General features: G+C 42.4%; 1 protein-coding gene across 1 annotated transcript in view; it reads right to left on the reverse strand.

The window, feature by feature from the left end:
- The window catches only part of LOC137299863 (F-box/LRR-repeat protein 20), a 112645-nt gene that overhangs the window by 18354 nt on the left and 80977 nt on the right, over positions 1–13314 (reverse strand). The window contains exons 5-9 of the mRNA XM_067968810.1: positions 12288–12382; positions 9185–9253; positions 7082–7177; positions 3955–4081; positions 2164–2238 (exon numbers count right to left, since the gene is read on the reverse strand). Coding sequence (XP_067824911.1) covers positions 2164–2238; positions 3955–4081; positions 7082–7177; positions 9185–9253; positions 12288–12382 — 462 coding nt within the window. The remainder of the gene's footprint in view (positions 1–2163; positions 2239–3954; positions 4082–7081; positions 7178–9184; positions 9254–12287; positions 12383–13314) is intronic.

Raw genomic sequence — 13314 nt, forward strand, 5'->3', positions numbered from 1 at the left:
GTCCCGAGGTTGAGATGATTGGCCTCCAACAACCACTACCATCTTCCTTTGTGCTAGATATGACTCCAGCCACTGGCGAGTTTTCCCCGATTCCCATTGACTTCAATTTTACTAGGGCTTCTTGGTGCCACACTCGGTCAAATGCTGCCTTGATGTCAAGGGCAGTCACTCTCACCTCACCTCTGGAATTCAGCTCTTCTGTCCATGTTTGGACCAAGGCAGTAATGAGGTCTGGAGCCAAGTGGCCCTGGCAAAACCCAAACTGAGCATCGATGTGCAGGTTATTGGTGAGTAAGTGCCGCTTGATAGCACTGTCGACGACACCTTCCATCACTTTGCTGATAATTGTGAATAGACTGATGGGGCAGTAATTGGCCGGTTTGGATTTGTCCTGCTTTTTGTGGACAGGACATACCTAAGCAATTTTCCACATTGTCGGGTAGATGCCAGTGTTGTAGCTGTATTGGAACAGTTCGGCTAGAGACATGGCTAGATCTGGAGCACAAGTCTTCAGCACTACAGCTGGGATGTTGTCGGGGCCCGTAGCCTTTGCTGTATCCAGTGCACTCAACCGTTTCTTGATATCACGTGGAGTGAATTGAATTGGCTGAAGACTGGCTTCTGTGACGGTGGGGATATCGGGAGCAAGCCGAGATGGATCATCCACTTGGCACTTCTGGCTGAAGATGGTTGCAAATGCGTCAGCCTTGTCTTTTGCACTTAAGTGCTGGGCTCTATCATTGAGGATGGGGATGTTCACAGAGCCTCCTCCTCCCATTTGTTGTTTAATTGTCCACCATCATTCACAGCTGGATACATTTAAATCAACTGCGCAAAAAATAAGGAACAAGATGGGCCTCACAGAATAACAGACATTTAAGAAGAGCTTGAAGATTCTAGATGAAAGTGGAAATGGTTCTGAAATGACTCAACTTCTGTATTCCCTCTATGAGGAAGTGCCAGAGGGGCTGATTTCCCTACGTTTCCCTTGCAGTCAGAGTGAGTGAGGGAGCATAGGACTTCACCGTGACACAATCAGTGGCTGGTGGCTTGTCATGGGGAGAGGGAGGAGAATTTTTTTTAAATACATCAGGTAGAGAGCAAATAAGACAATCACAGCTATGGCAGTAAGGTGGTCTGTGTAAATGGCATTTATAAAAATTTAAGGAGGCAGATAAAAACAGGGAAAAATACATTGGCCAACATGCTTCATGGTAGGTGTTTAATTGCAAGGTCTGCACAGTCCAATGTCTGCAATGTTTACAATTAGGTGGAATATTACAAAAAATATAATACATCTGTATGGTCTTTTATGAAAGGTGTATTCATATGTACTGAGGCATCAAGAATATCTGATGTATTTGATAACAGTGGAATAAAATTGAAAACCTGTTAAAAGACTACTTTAAACAGAACCCTTCGGCTTCCTGATGTCTCAGAGCTATACAGACCAGGAAAATCCCAGGTTCCATCCCTGGTCTGTGCCGAGTTAGCAGATTCGGCCAGCAGCAGTAGAGGCACAACTGGTCAAGGCACTGGAGTTAGGGAATGGGGGTGGGGGAGAACCACTACCAATTCTCATTCTTAAACACTATACAGCAACCCTTGCTGGAACTGTGCGTGTCAGTGCCAGCCGAGGATAGGATCCGGCTCGGCTGCGATGCCCTCCGCAGTTGAATAGCTGCAGACACATTCTCTGTCAAAGCTCACATGCCAATACCACCTCTTGGGCGAAGAATCTAGGGCGAGCGCCACCTGAGGAACCACATCCTAGTGAGGGAGCAAATTTCGCCAAGAGAAATGAAGAAGGGGAGAGAAAGTCAGGGAAAATGAAAGAAAACCTTTTCTGACTAAGATGCTGAGTCCCAGTTACAACTGAACAGCTATTAAAAAGATTAAAATGGGACCAAACTAAGTTTGGTTACGGTCATTCAAAAAAAAATTCCAATTTGGAAACTTGGCTCTGAAACAAATCTGACTAAAAATATACAATGCAACATTAAGTAAAAGGTGAGATACTGCTTCTAATTAACATTCTTTGAGATGCACTTTTACAAAATATATTTTGCTCTCCTAGAAAGGACATGAGTTTTAAAATGCCTAGCATCATTTAAAAAAAAAGGTTTATAGAGCTGTTTTATATCTTCCACTAGATGTACTTACAGAGCAAGTCTGTAGGTTCAGGGTGACCAGCTCAGGACAGTGAGCACCAATGTACTTCAGAGCTTCATCTTCTAGCTGTAGCAAACGAGTACAACAAAACAATCATTTAAAAACTCAGCACTTGTCAGCTAAAGAGAATCTGTGTAAACTCCAATTCATAGTATTACAGTAGGTACAGTGCAGGAGGCAGCCATTCTGCCCATCCTGCCTGTGCCGGCTCTTTGGAAGAGCTATCCAATTAGTCCCATTCCCCTGCTCTTTCCTCATAGCCCTGTAAATTTTTTCCCCTTCGAGTATTTATCAAATTCCCTTTTCAAAGTTACTACTGAATCTGCTTCCACCACCCTTTCAGGCAGTGCATTCCAGATCATTACAACCCGCTGCGTAAAAAAAATTTCCAAGTCGCCTCTGGCTCTTTTGCCAATCACCTTAAATCTGTGTCCTCTGGTTACCGGCCCTTCTACCAGTGGACACAGTTTCTCCTTATTTACTCTATCAAAACTGTTCATGATTTTGAACACTTCTATCAAATCTCCCCTTAACCTTCTCTGCTCTAAGGAGAACAACCCCAGTTTCTCCAATCTCTTCACATAACTGAAGTCCCTCATCCCTGGTACCATTCTAGTAAATCTCTTCTGCACCTTCTCTTAGGCCTTGACATCCTCTCTAAAGTGTGGTGCCCAGAATTGAACACAATACTCCAGCTGAGGCCTAACCGTTTTATAACTTCCTTGTGGAAAGGCACTCCAAGACTGGATAAAATCCAGAGCAATCGTGCTTTCACTATTGGGATCTAATTGAGGGAAGCTGGCATCAGCAAGTGACACCAGTGGGCAATACATGATTACGTATTTTGCCATAAACCACAAACTGAAAGAGGAACATAGGAGCAGGAATAAGCCATTCAGCCCCTCGAGCCTGTTCCACCATTCAATTAGATCATGGTTGCCTTTGGTACCATAACCCTTAATACCCTTACCTAACTAAAATCTATCAATCTCAGTTTTGAAATTTTCAATTGACCAAACCTCAACAGGTTTTTGGGGGAAGAGTGTGCCAGATTTCCACGACCCTTTGTGTGAAGAAGTGCTTCCTGAACGGCCTAGATCTAATTAAAAGGTTATGCCTAAAGGGTGAGGATTGTGAAGTCCAAGATCATAATGAATTATAAAACTGACTGGAATTTTCAGGGTGTAAAGCAAGCTACTATCTCTCGCGTTATAGTAGTGACCTCAACAATGCAACATTAGCAACCACCTTTGACTTCTAGCATTCTAAAAACACTTTTTAAAAAAATATATATATTCGTTCATGGGATGTGGGCATCGCTGGCAAGGCCAGCATTTATTGCCCATCCCTAATTGCCCTCGAGAAGGTGGTGGTAAGCCGCCTTTTTGAACTGCTGCAGTCCGTGTGGTGAAGGTTCTCCCACAGTGCTGTTAGGAAGGGAGTTCCAGGATTTTGACCCAGCAACAATGAAGGAACGGCGATATATTTCCAAGTCGGGATGGTGTGTGACTTGGAGGGGAACGTGCAGGTGTTGTGAACAGTTTTGTAATTCCAGGACAATAGTTACTGCTGTAACACTCCAGTTCAATCTGTATTGGTATCATTTTGCTATAAACCACAATAAGCACAAGACCAACAGGAAATAAACTAGAACCCAAAGCTAAACAGCAGTTTGCATTTTAAAATGCCAATCAATTATTGCCAATCTAATATTTCTTACATCAGTATTGTTCTGGCAACCACGTAACATATTCCATTTATATGATGGATTGTTCTACAGACCTGTGTACATCCTTTAAGAAACAGAGCCTTTAATCCACCGCAGCCTCTCACCAGTGCCTGTATCCCATCCTTCGTCACCTGATCACACCAGGATATATTCAGCTGTTCTAGAAGTGGACACCCCTCACTGGAAACAAACACAATTCTTCAAAAAATAACTGTAGACATGCGGCAGTGGTGAAAAATTGCACTTGTACCATTAAACTATGCAAGGATAAGTTCAGCGATCCCGAGCTCCCGGCAAGGAGCCACGTCCACAGGGAGAGCGGGTTGGCGATAGGGCTACAATGCTGCGATACCAATTCTCTAATCAGAGTTCCCGTTGAGGGAGGTCCCTGCTGGAAGTGCAGGATCACTGAATAAACCCGCACAGTGAGTAGAAGGCAGTTTCATTGGAGGAGTGAAAAACATCACTCTCTTTATGATGCTAAAACAACAAAAAGAAAAACATCGTAATTTAAAATCAGATAAATCTAGGATAAGAGTTTACAAGGCTGCAACACAATGAGATGCTGATAGCATCAAAAGCAATGTGAACCAAGCTCAAATGGTTTATGATCAACCCCAGAGTGCATTGCTTCATGTAACACTTGGCAGTGCATTTTTGTACAAACGTACCAATTTCCTTTTGATCATTTTTCCCCACCGACAGCAACCAGGCATAATTTGAGAAGCAGTGATACTGTACCATGTGATTACTTAACAATGGGGTGTACGTATCTGAACATACAGGGAGTGCTTTTAAAAAATTTTGTCTAGCCTGTACCGGTTACTTGTGAGCTATCCATCGTACAAAAAAAAAAAATCCTGATTGGATCCTGGGAAATTTCAGCCACTTGACTGTTTGAGCATATCTCAAACTTCTTTCCAAATCCTTTCTGTAGTCATGTGCACCCCTCCCTCAGGAAACAATGAAACCACTGACTCATATGAGCAATGCCACTGGAGATCTACTCATTAAAGTTGCACTACTCTGTATTTATTTTATAATTTCCCTGGTGACCCAGACATGTAAATATGTAGTTCTTTTTGTAGTTGCAGTGCTTTAAAAATCAAACTTCCTTTTACAACCACATTGATATAAGTACACAGAGTTTCATTGCTAATCTATTGCAAATAACACCCTGATGATATATTAAAGATATCAAAGGAGGATAAGAATCCCCAGGGAGCATCACGATATTCAGAAATTGGAATTATGGAAAGAACCAGAAGTTGCAATTCATTGTTAAAAAAAAATTAAATGAATTTACAAGATTAAAAAGTGCTCAAGACTAATCTCAGGGTTAAGGTGCCATTTATAGACACTTGCAAAGTTGTTTGCACAGTTTACGGTATGACTTCAAAACCCGCTCCTGATTACATTACATTCTTGTAACATACTGCCCAGGTTTAATTCATTCTCAGGATGTAGGTGCCGCTGGCAAGGCCGGCATTTATTGCCCATCCCTCTTTGCCTCGAGAAGGTGGTGGTGGGCCGCCTTCTTGAACTGCTATTCTTTGCAGCGGTTTGATACAACTGAGTGGCTTGCTAGGCCACTTCAGAGGGCAGTTAAGAGTCAACCAAGTTGGTGTGTGACTGGAGTCACGTATAGCCAGACCGGATAAGGACGGCAGGTTTCCTTCCCTAACGGACATCAGTGAACCAGTTGTTTATTTATTTTATTTTTTAAAAACGACAATCCGACAGCTTCGTGGTCACTTCAAATTGAATTCGTAAACTGCCCTGATGTGATTCGAACTCGTGTTCCCTGGATTACTAGTCCAGTAACATTACCACTATGTTATCATGTCCACCATACCACATTTCTGTTGCATGTGCAGTCTTAGAAGTGATGGGTTATTTAGCCTGCAAAACTACTTTTACTTTCTAGATGCAAGGCTCACAATGTTATAGTGTCGGAAAACTTCTACTGCTTTAAAGGCCCTACCTGTATCTCATACAAGTGTTGGCCTTTCCAGCTGCTCATTACTACCTGTCCTTATTCAGTATTCCAGCAAAAGTCACACATTTTCCCTACTTCCCTTCTGATTTTTAATATCAGCCTAGATTTTCTGATCGGAGTTATATTTCACATTTACATTAACTGATTTGTTTTAAACATGATAGTAGCCCAGGTTTCTGATCTGCACTGTCTCACACTGGTATTCAGAGCAAACTCAATGGGTCTCATCCACACTGCTCAGCAGCGAAAACAAAACTGGGCCCTGAGATCAAATACAAGACTGCCCCTGACAGAAAATGACACTGTACCTTTACTTATACTTAAATTTCAAACAAAGAAGGGTTTTTTTTTTGATCCAAGCACAATATAAAAAGGGAAAAAAATCTTGTCTCACTGCAATTTGGTCTCCTTGCACCATCCATGGCTTAGGACGTAATTTAGCTAAGCTGTCCTAGATGCCTCCAATTTTCCCTCTCTCCCGGACAGCAGCTGGCTTCCACTGAGCACTTTCCTACAGTGACGTGGATACAATGCAGACTTCAGTAGTGTGGGGAAATCCCCGACACTAACCAGTGTCCCATTTCTCCGCAGCACTGCAGGTTGGTGCTTCAGTGCAGTGCGCAACTCCGCTCGCTCTGAGCAAATAGTGACTGATGTCAAGTTCAGGAAAAAATAAGATTGTACAGAAAAGTCAATTACTGTGATATCAGTCTATACAATCTCCTGCCCTATAGTTCACGTGACTTGTGCAACTAATGCAGAGTTGGGGAAGGAGGTGAAAATAAACAAGCAGGTTTACTTGATTAAAAAAAAAGGAACATTAGCCGAGCACTCCAGGTCTTAAGAATGCTGGCTCCAAACATGAGGTCAACAAGTTAATGAGAATTTTTGTGACTCGTTCCGTTTTTTTGTCCTCCATTTTATATGCTGTTGTCTGTTCCTGAATAGATTACATTAAAATAGCTCCCCCCTTAGAACACATTTCAGCCACTACACACTGGTGCCTTATCATGGCCCAAATACTATTAGAATAGTTAACTGATGATTATTCATTAAATCAGTGGAACTTCTAAGTTTCTATTAATTCAGCAATTTGCCAAGTACTTACAAGCTGCACTGGAAATGGGTTTAAAGAAACACAAATGAATCAAACATTGAAGTACTGCATCAATGGAACTCACCTCAGAGCTTTCAAAGAAAGGTTTGTGATAGACGTGCATGAAGCTAGGTCTAGACTTCTTAGCTTGGAGCAGAATTTACTTAGGCTAGTACAGGTTCTGCAAAACAAGTACAACCTAAAAGTTAGCAGCAATTCAATCCCCATTCCGCCAGTTAATGGCACCATTTTACTATTTGAAAGCAATTCTCCAATAATTTTGATGAAGGGTCCGCACCCTCTTCTGTTCTCTCCATAGCTGCTGCCTGAACTGCTGAGTTTCTAACATTTTCTGCTATTGTCTCATTTCTCCAATAATAGCAACAACAGGCAGGTTGTTTCAAAAAAACAGAACGATATGCTGATAGGATTAGATGAAGAGGGGTGGGAGGAGGCTCGTGTGGAGCATAAACGCCGACATAGGCCAGTTGGACCAAATGGCCTGTTTCTGTGCCGTAGACTCCATGTAATTCTATGTGAAATCCTCATAACCGCGGTTTTGCTTAAGGGCAAGATTTATTTTCATAAAAACCTCACTTAGAGAGATAAATTAATTGAGCTCCATTTAAAGGGTAAAGCCACTGGGAAAAATAAAATGACCATTAAGCATTTTAATTTTCTGCACTGTTGTTTGAAGTGTGCTGATGACAGTAGGGAACCTGGGTTAGACGGGATATGGAATCCAATAATTTACCAAAGATCAATGCATGTAACAAGCAAAAATGCAGCCAAAAAGCCTAATGGAATGTTAGCCTTTATCTCAAGGAGGCTGGATTACAAAGGAGAGGAAGTTATGCTTCAGTTGCATAAAGCCTTGGTCAGACCCCATCTGGAGACACTGCTTTCAGTTCCAGGCACCACATCTTAGGAAGGATATATTGGCCTTGGAGGGGGCGCAGTGCAGACTGACCTGAATGATACCAGGGCTACAAGGGTTAAATTACGAGGACAGGTTGCATAAACTTGGCTTGTATTCCCTGGAATATAGAAGATTAAGGGATGATCTAATCAACGCGGTTCAAATGATAAAAGGAATCGATAGAGTAGAGAGAGAGAGAAGCTATTTCCTCAGGTGGGGAATCCAGAACAAGGGGACATAATTTTAAAATTAGGACCAGGCCGTTCAAGAGTGAAATCAGGAAGCACTTCAGGGTAGCAGAAATCTGGAACACTCTCTCCCAAAAAGTCTGGGTCAACTGAAATTTTCACGACTGAGATTTTTGTTAGGTAAGGGTGTCAAGGGACACGGAGCAAAGGCAGGTAAATGGGGCTGAGGGGACAGAACAGCAGTTATCTGATTGAATGGCAGAACAGGCTCTAGGGGCTGAATGGACTACTCCTGTTTCTATGTTCCTTCAAGGCAGATCCCCATCATTGGCATTCACTGTTTAAACAAAATATTCTAAAAGAAATCAGTTTATACTGTGACTACCATTCATCATTAAAGCTTCACTCATATACACCAACAGGAAAAGTACTCATTCACAATCTCCTTCTCTCCCCTGAAGATATTGACAAACATATAATCCCACAGAAGCCAGTCCCTATCATGTACGTTTTCACGCGGGAGCTTAAACAACCAGTGTTAACAGGCTAATCAACCAAGGGGGTATCACAGCCAAGCTCAGGGGCACGGAGCCCAATTGTATTGCTGCTACACTCAATTTACATTTGACTTGAGAAGTGCGCAAACTATTTATCTACAGAAAAAGTGAAAAGCAACTGGTGATTTCTACTTGAAACCAGTCTGTAATATCTGTGAAAAGCATGCACAAACATCTAAATATCTGCTTCTACTGTGGTCATGACTTCACAAACCAGAAGTCAGTATTTTAATAATAGCTTGCGAGAAATTCACCCATCTCCATTTGTTTTTACAGCTTAATCAGTAGATGTTTGGTTTGGGAAACAAGTATAGAGCTGCTCTTTTTGAAAATAAACACAATGCGTCATTACATCCAGTGAGAGCAGATTACTTCCTGATTTATCTCTTTTCTCCTACTCTTTCCATCCTCGGTGGCCTCCTGCACTATGACCTTTGCCCTTCATCCAGATTCATATTAAAAAAAAAGTTACAGCTTACTAGAAGATAGCAGAGTTTTCAAATTACTGCATTCCATTTACTTACGCATCTGTGATTTTTGTGCATCCATTCAGATTTAACTGTTCAATGTTTCTGCAGTTCTGAGCAAACGTCCTAGGCAATAAAACAAGAGAAAAAGAGACAGCAATTATTATAAAATGCACTTACACCTTCGAGGTGCACAGCAGCATTCAGTAAAGAAACAGAACCTTTCCACCAAGTGGAGAAATATTGGTGCTGAAATCAACATCCTTCTCTGTCCACAACGAACAATAACCTGCATTTATATAGCGCCTTTAACGTAGTAAAACGTCTCGAGGTGCTTCACAGGAGTGTTTTCAGACAAAATTTGACAAAACCAGTCATATTCAGCACATGGAATAGGCCAGAAAGTTTCATGGCAGCATGTGATTTGATTTCTTTCCCCTTCCTTACTGTTTAACTCACAGCTGGTACTTTTACTCGTGACTCAAAACCGCTATCATCACTGGGCAAGATCTCAGTGGCACATTTCTAGTTTAGCCGACTATTATGCTACGCAGCGAAGATGAAATAGAAGAGCTCTTTCATTAGTACAGAAAACCCATGCATCACAGGCATGATCAAGTTACAAAAATCTTTCACACCAATGAAAGAATGGTAATTATGCGTGGCCAGCAGTACAATACTCCGATTATTCTAGGGTTAACTTTTAAATGTGGTCAAAACAGAGTGGGTACTGCAGACTGACAAAGTGATAATTAGCCGTGGCTGGTTGGCTTTTATTTTCCCTGAAGTTAATCATTACATTCCTGGATTTACCATGAACAACCATTAATATATCTATGTTCAAAGTTCCCATTATCTGATGGATCTCTGTTGTTACTATTAGACAACAAACGCTCAACCCACTTTGAGCACACTTTTTTGGGTATATTTACTTTATCTTTTGTTTGCAAGTTTGTGTTTCTTTTTCTAAAAACTGAGGAACAACAATGGCAGTTGTAGAAAGTGTTTCCCTCCAGGCAAACGCAAGCCCCTCATGCAAAACATTTAATCTGTTCCCAGCTACGGACGTCAAAGTTCAAAGATCACAGCATCACAATCAATCACGAAAGATAATGTGATTATCTGATAGTGCTCACTGTCACACGCACTGTGCAGGATGGTTAACAAGATAGTCATTTTTCCCCTTCCAAGTTCTCTTTAACTTGAATTCTCAAGAGATTACACTCACATATATATTTTATGAAGCTACATTACACTAAGTAGACGGTGCTTACAGGGGTAGCACATTGATGGGTTCAGGTTTCTTGACATGGCTTTGCTTCTGCTGGGAGCAAAGTGGTTTGGGAGGGCGAAGTACTTCATTGGTTCTTAGTCTCCGGGGATCTGTTACATCTGTGCGCTAGCAGGAGGGGTGGATGAAGACAGAAAGAAAGCAAGAAAGAAAGAAAACGAGAGATGACTGCCCTGCCTTCCACTAGTCACACTGGTTGGAGTTGTTCTCTTCCCTTTATGGATTAGTGCTGTACAGACACATGTCCTAGTTTTTCTGAGCAGGCAAGAGGCCTTAAGCACCAAAACACCAGGGGAGAATTGGTCTCCCAAACTTCAGATAAGACTATTGGGTGTCTCCGATTCAAAGGCTTGTGACCTGGTCCGCGGCCTCCCTACAAAAGCAACTTCCCTGCAGGGCTTGCTCTTCCTCTGTCCTCAGAAGAGATTGACAAGGATCAAGAAGTGACCCATTGTTGCTCTAGCCCTCTCAGCCTGGTGAGGGAGAGAGTCTGATGCTCCTTGAAGGACTCTCTGGGTACATCAGTCCTCTCCCAATTAGGCGCAATTATGAGGTATCCTCTCAGGCGAATTTAGAGCCTGGCTCGAGAAAGGGCTCACCGAATTGGGTCAACTGTTTCATGAAAGCTGCATCATGCACATTCACCACTGAGTCTATACATTTCACTTCTCACAGCGTGACCTTCCTCCAGATGAGGCAAACCTCCAAAACCCAGCAATACTTTGCAGACTCCAGTATGAAACAACCCTTTCCCCTCCCTGGCCTTTCTCCACTCGTTAATAGACCACCCCCCCCCCCCACAAGTAGTTACTTTGCTACCCTGTGTGCACCTTCGTCTCAATGACAAAGGACAGCACAGAAAAACTGAAAGGGTGCTTGGGAACAAGATCTGTTAATGGAGAAGGAATAGGAACATACCTTAAGCACCGCCCATCTACCTCAAAATGCTCCAAGGTCAACTCACGATCATACAATGCAATCTACACAAATGAGACCCCTCCACACCAGATGACAGGTTGCATAAACATGGCTTGTACTCCTTTTGTATAAAAGATTGATGGGATCTGATCGAGGTGTTTAAAAGGAACTCTCCACATCAACCCTATTTTCTCTGGTGGGGAAAATCAGGAACAAGGTGACATAATCTTAAAATTAGAGCTAGGCCATTCAGGAGCGAAATCAGGAAGCACTTCTTCACACACAGGGTAGCAGAAATCTGGAACACGCTCCCCCAAAAGGCTGTGGATGCTGGCACAGTTGGAGCTTTCCAGACTGAGATCGACCGATTTTTGTTTGGCAAGGATATCAAGGGATATGGAGCAAAGACGGGAAAATAGAGTTGCAGTGTAGATTAGCCATGATCTAATTAAATGGCAGAGCAGGCTCGAGGGGCTGGGTGGTCTACTCTGGTTCCTAATATTCCTATGGCCGCTGGAGGGCCTACAATCAGAGGGAACCCATCTCCCTATACAAATTCTTGTCATGTCCTCACATTCAAAAGTCTGGATGGTTGTCCAGGAAGCTTAAAGGACCACGATCTGTCTTGCAATTCCAGAAAACCCAGTGCATCCCTTGCTGGGCCTACCACAGGATAGCAAGGCCTCGCCCCACAACAAATCAGGCTAACACAGCTCACCAGAAGATGCATCCCACCCCTCTGGGTGCAGCACAGCTCTCCCCACAACAAACACGCGGCTGGAGCACGTGGGACATACCCCAGTCAGAAAGAGCGATGTTTATCCGCCCTCCGCCAGGCGCCAGCATCTCTGGCCGTCGCTCAAAACCTTGCCCTGCCTTACCGTTTGGGGAAACATAGGCATAAACCAGCACCACTTCATCCATCACCACTGGCAAATAGTTTTAATTTACCTTAAAGAGTTGTCTCCCACTCCAAGGCATCCTCGCAGGCTAAGCTTCCGTAAAAACCCACCACATCTTTTGGAAATATTCTCTACCACTCGGCCCTGCGTCAGACCAAGAAAAATAAAAACAATTTTTTTTTTGAAAAATACTTTTTCCACACAATATGGAATTAAGATATTTGCACGATGCATTAATTCAATGGTTTTTTAAAACTCAATGTGAAATTTCCATTGCTGCATTCAAAATACAATAGAAACTTACCAAAATATCTTTATTGAAAAGTTTATTTCATATTAAATTTGTGCTGATCAAAACGAATGCACAGAATCAAAGAAATAAAAAGAAATTGCAGGAAGTGCACAGCTGATCCACCAGCTTTCAAAAAGTGAAAAGACAGGTTAGCATTTTGGGTGTAGACCTTGATCAGAACTGTGTTCTGTGAAAGCTCTTCTGTCGTTTCACTTTTCAGATGTTGACAGATCGGACATTTCTAGCATTTGCTGGTTTTATTTCAGATTTTCAGTACTTGCGATTTTTTTTTTCCCCCCTGCCTTTTCCTCTCCACAGAGAGCCTCACACTATTTATTCTCCATTTACAGCTCTCTCAGAATAAAGTGAACTGTAACTTGTGCTCCGGTTTGATTATTTTCAGAGAAAGGATATTTATGCCAGTGGTAAAAAATATTGCTTTATACTAAAAACGAATTTAAAAAATGCAAGGCTCTCTCATTAGTGAGCAATTGCACTGTCCGGAATGGTACTGAGCCACCCAGATGAGGAAGATCCTAGTTTCAAACAGTAGGGGTACTACAGATGGCCTTGGGATCTCTGGGTTGGGGGGGGGGAAAAAGTTAAGTGATTTTATTTCTCATCACTATCTAGTTATCCCTGCTGGAAATGCAAATACAAATGTGAGCGAGCGAGTGAGTGAGTGCGATGGATGGATTTCCTGTGGCTTTGCCCATGGAAAGTCAAAACAAGATGAATTTTCGTCAGAGTGCATTAGTGATGCTGCCGGTGTCCGTATGGGGAT

The sequence above is a fragment of the Heptranchias perlo genome, chromosome 30, assembly GCF_035084215.1.
Source record: "Heptranchias perlo isolate sHepPer1 chromosome 30, sHepPer1.hap1, whole genome shotgun sequence".
Lineage (NCBI taxonomy): Eukaryota > Metazoa > Chordata > Chondrichthyes > Hexanchiformes > Hexanchidae > Heptranchias > Heptranchias perlo.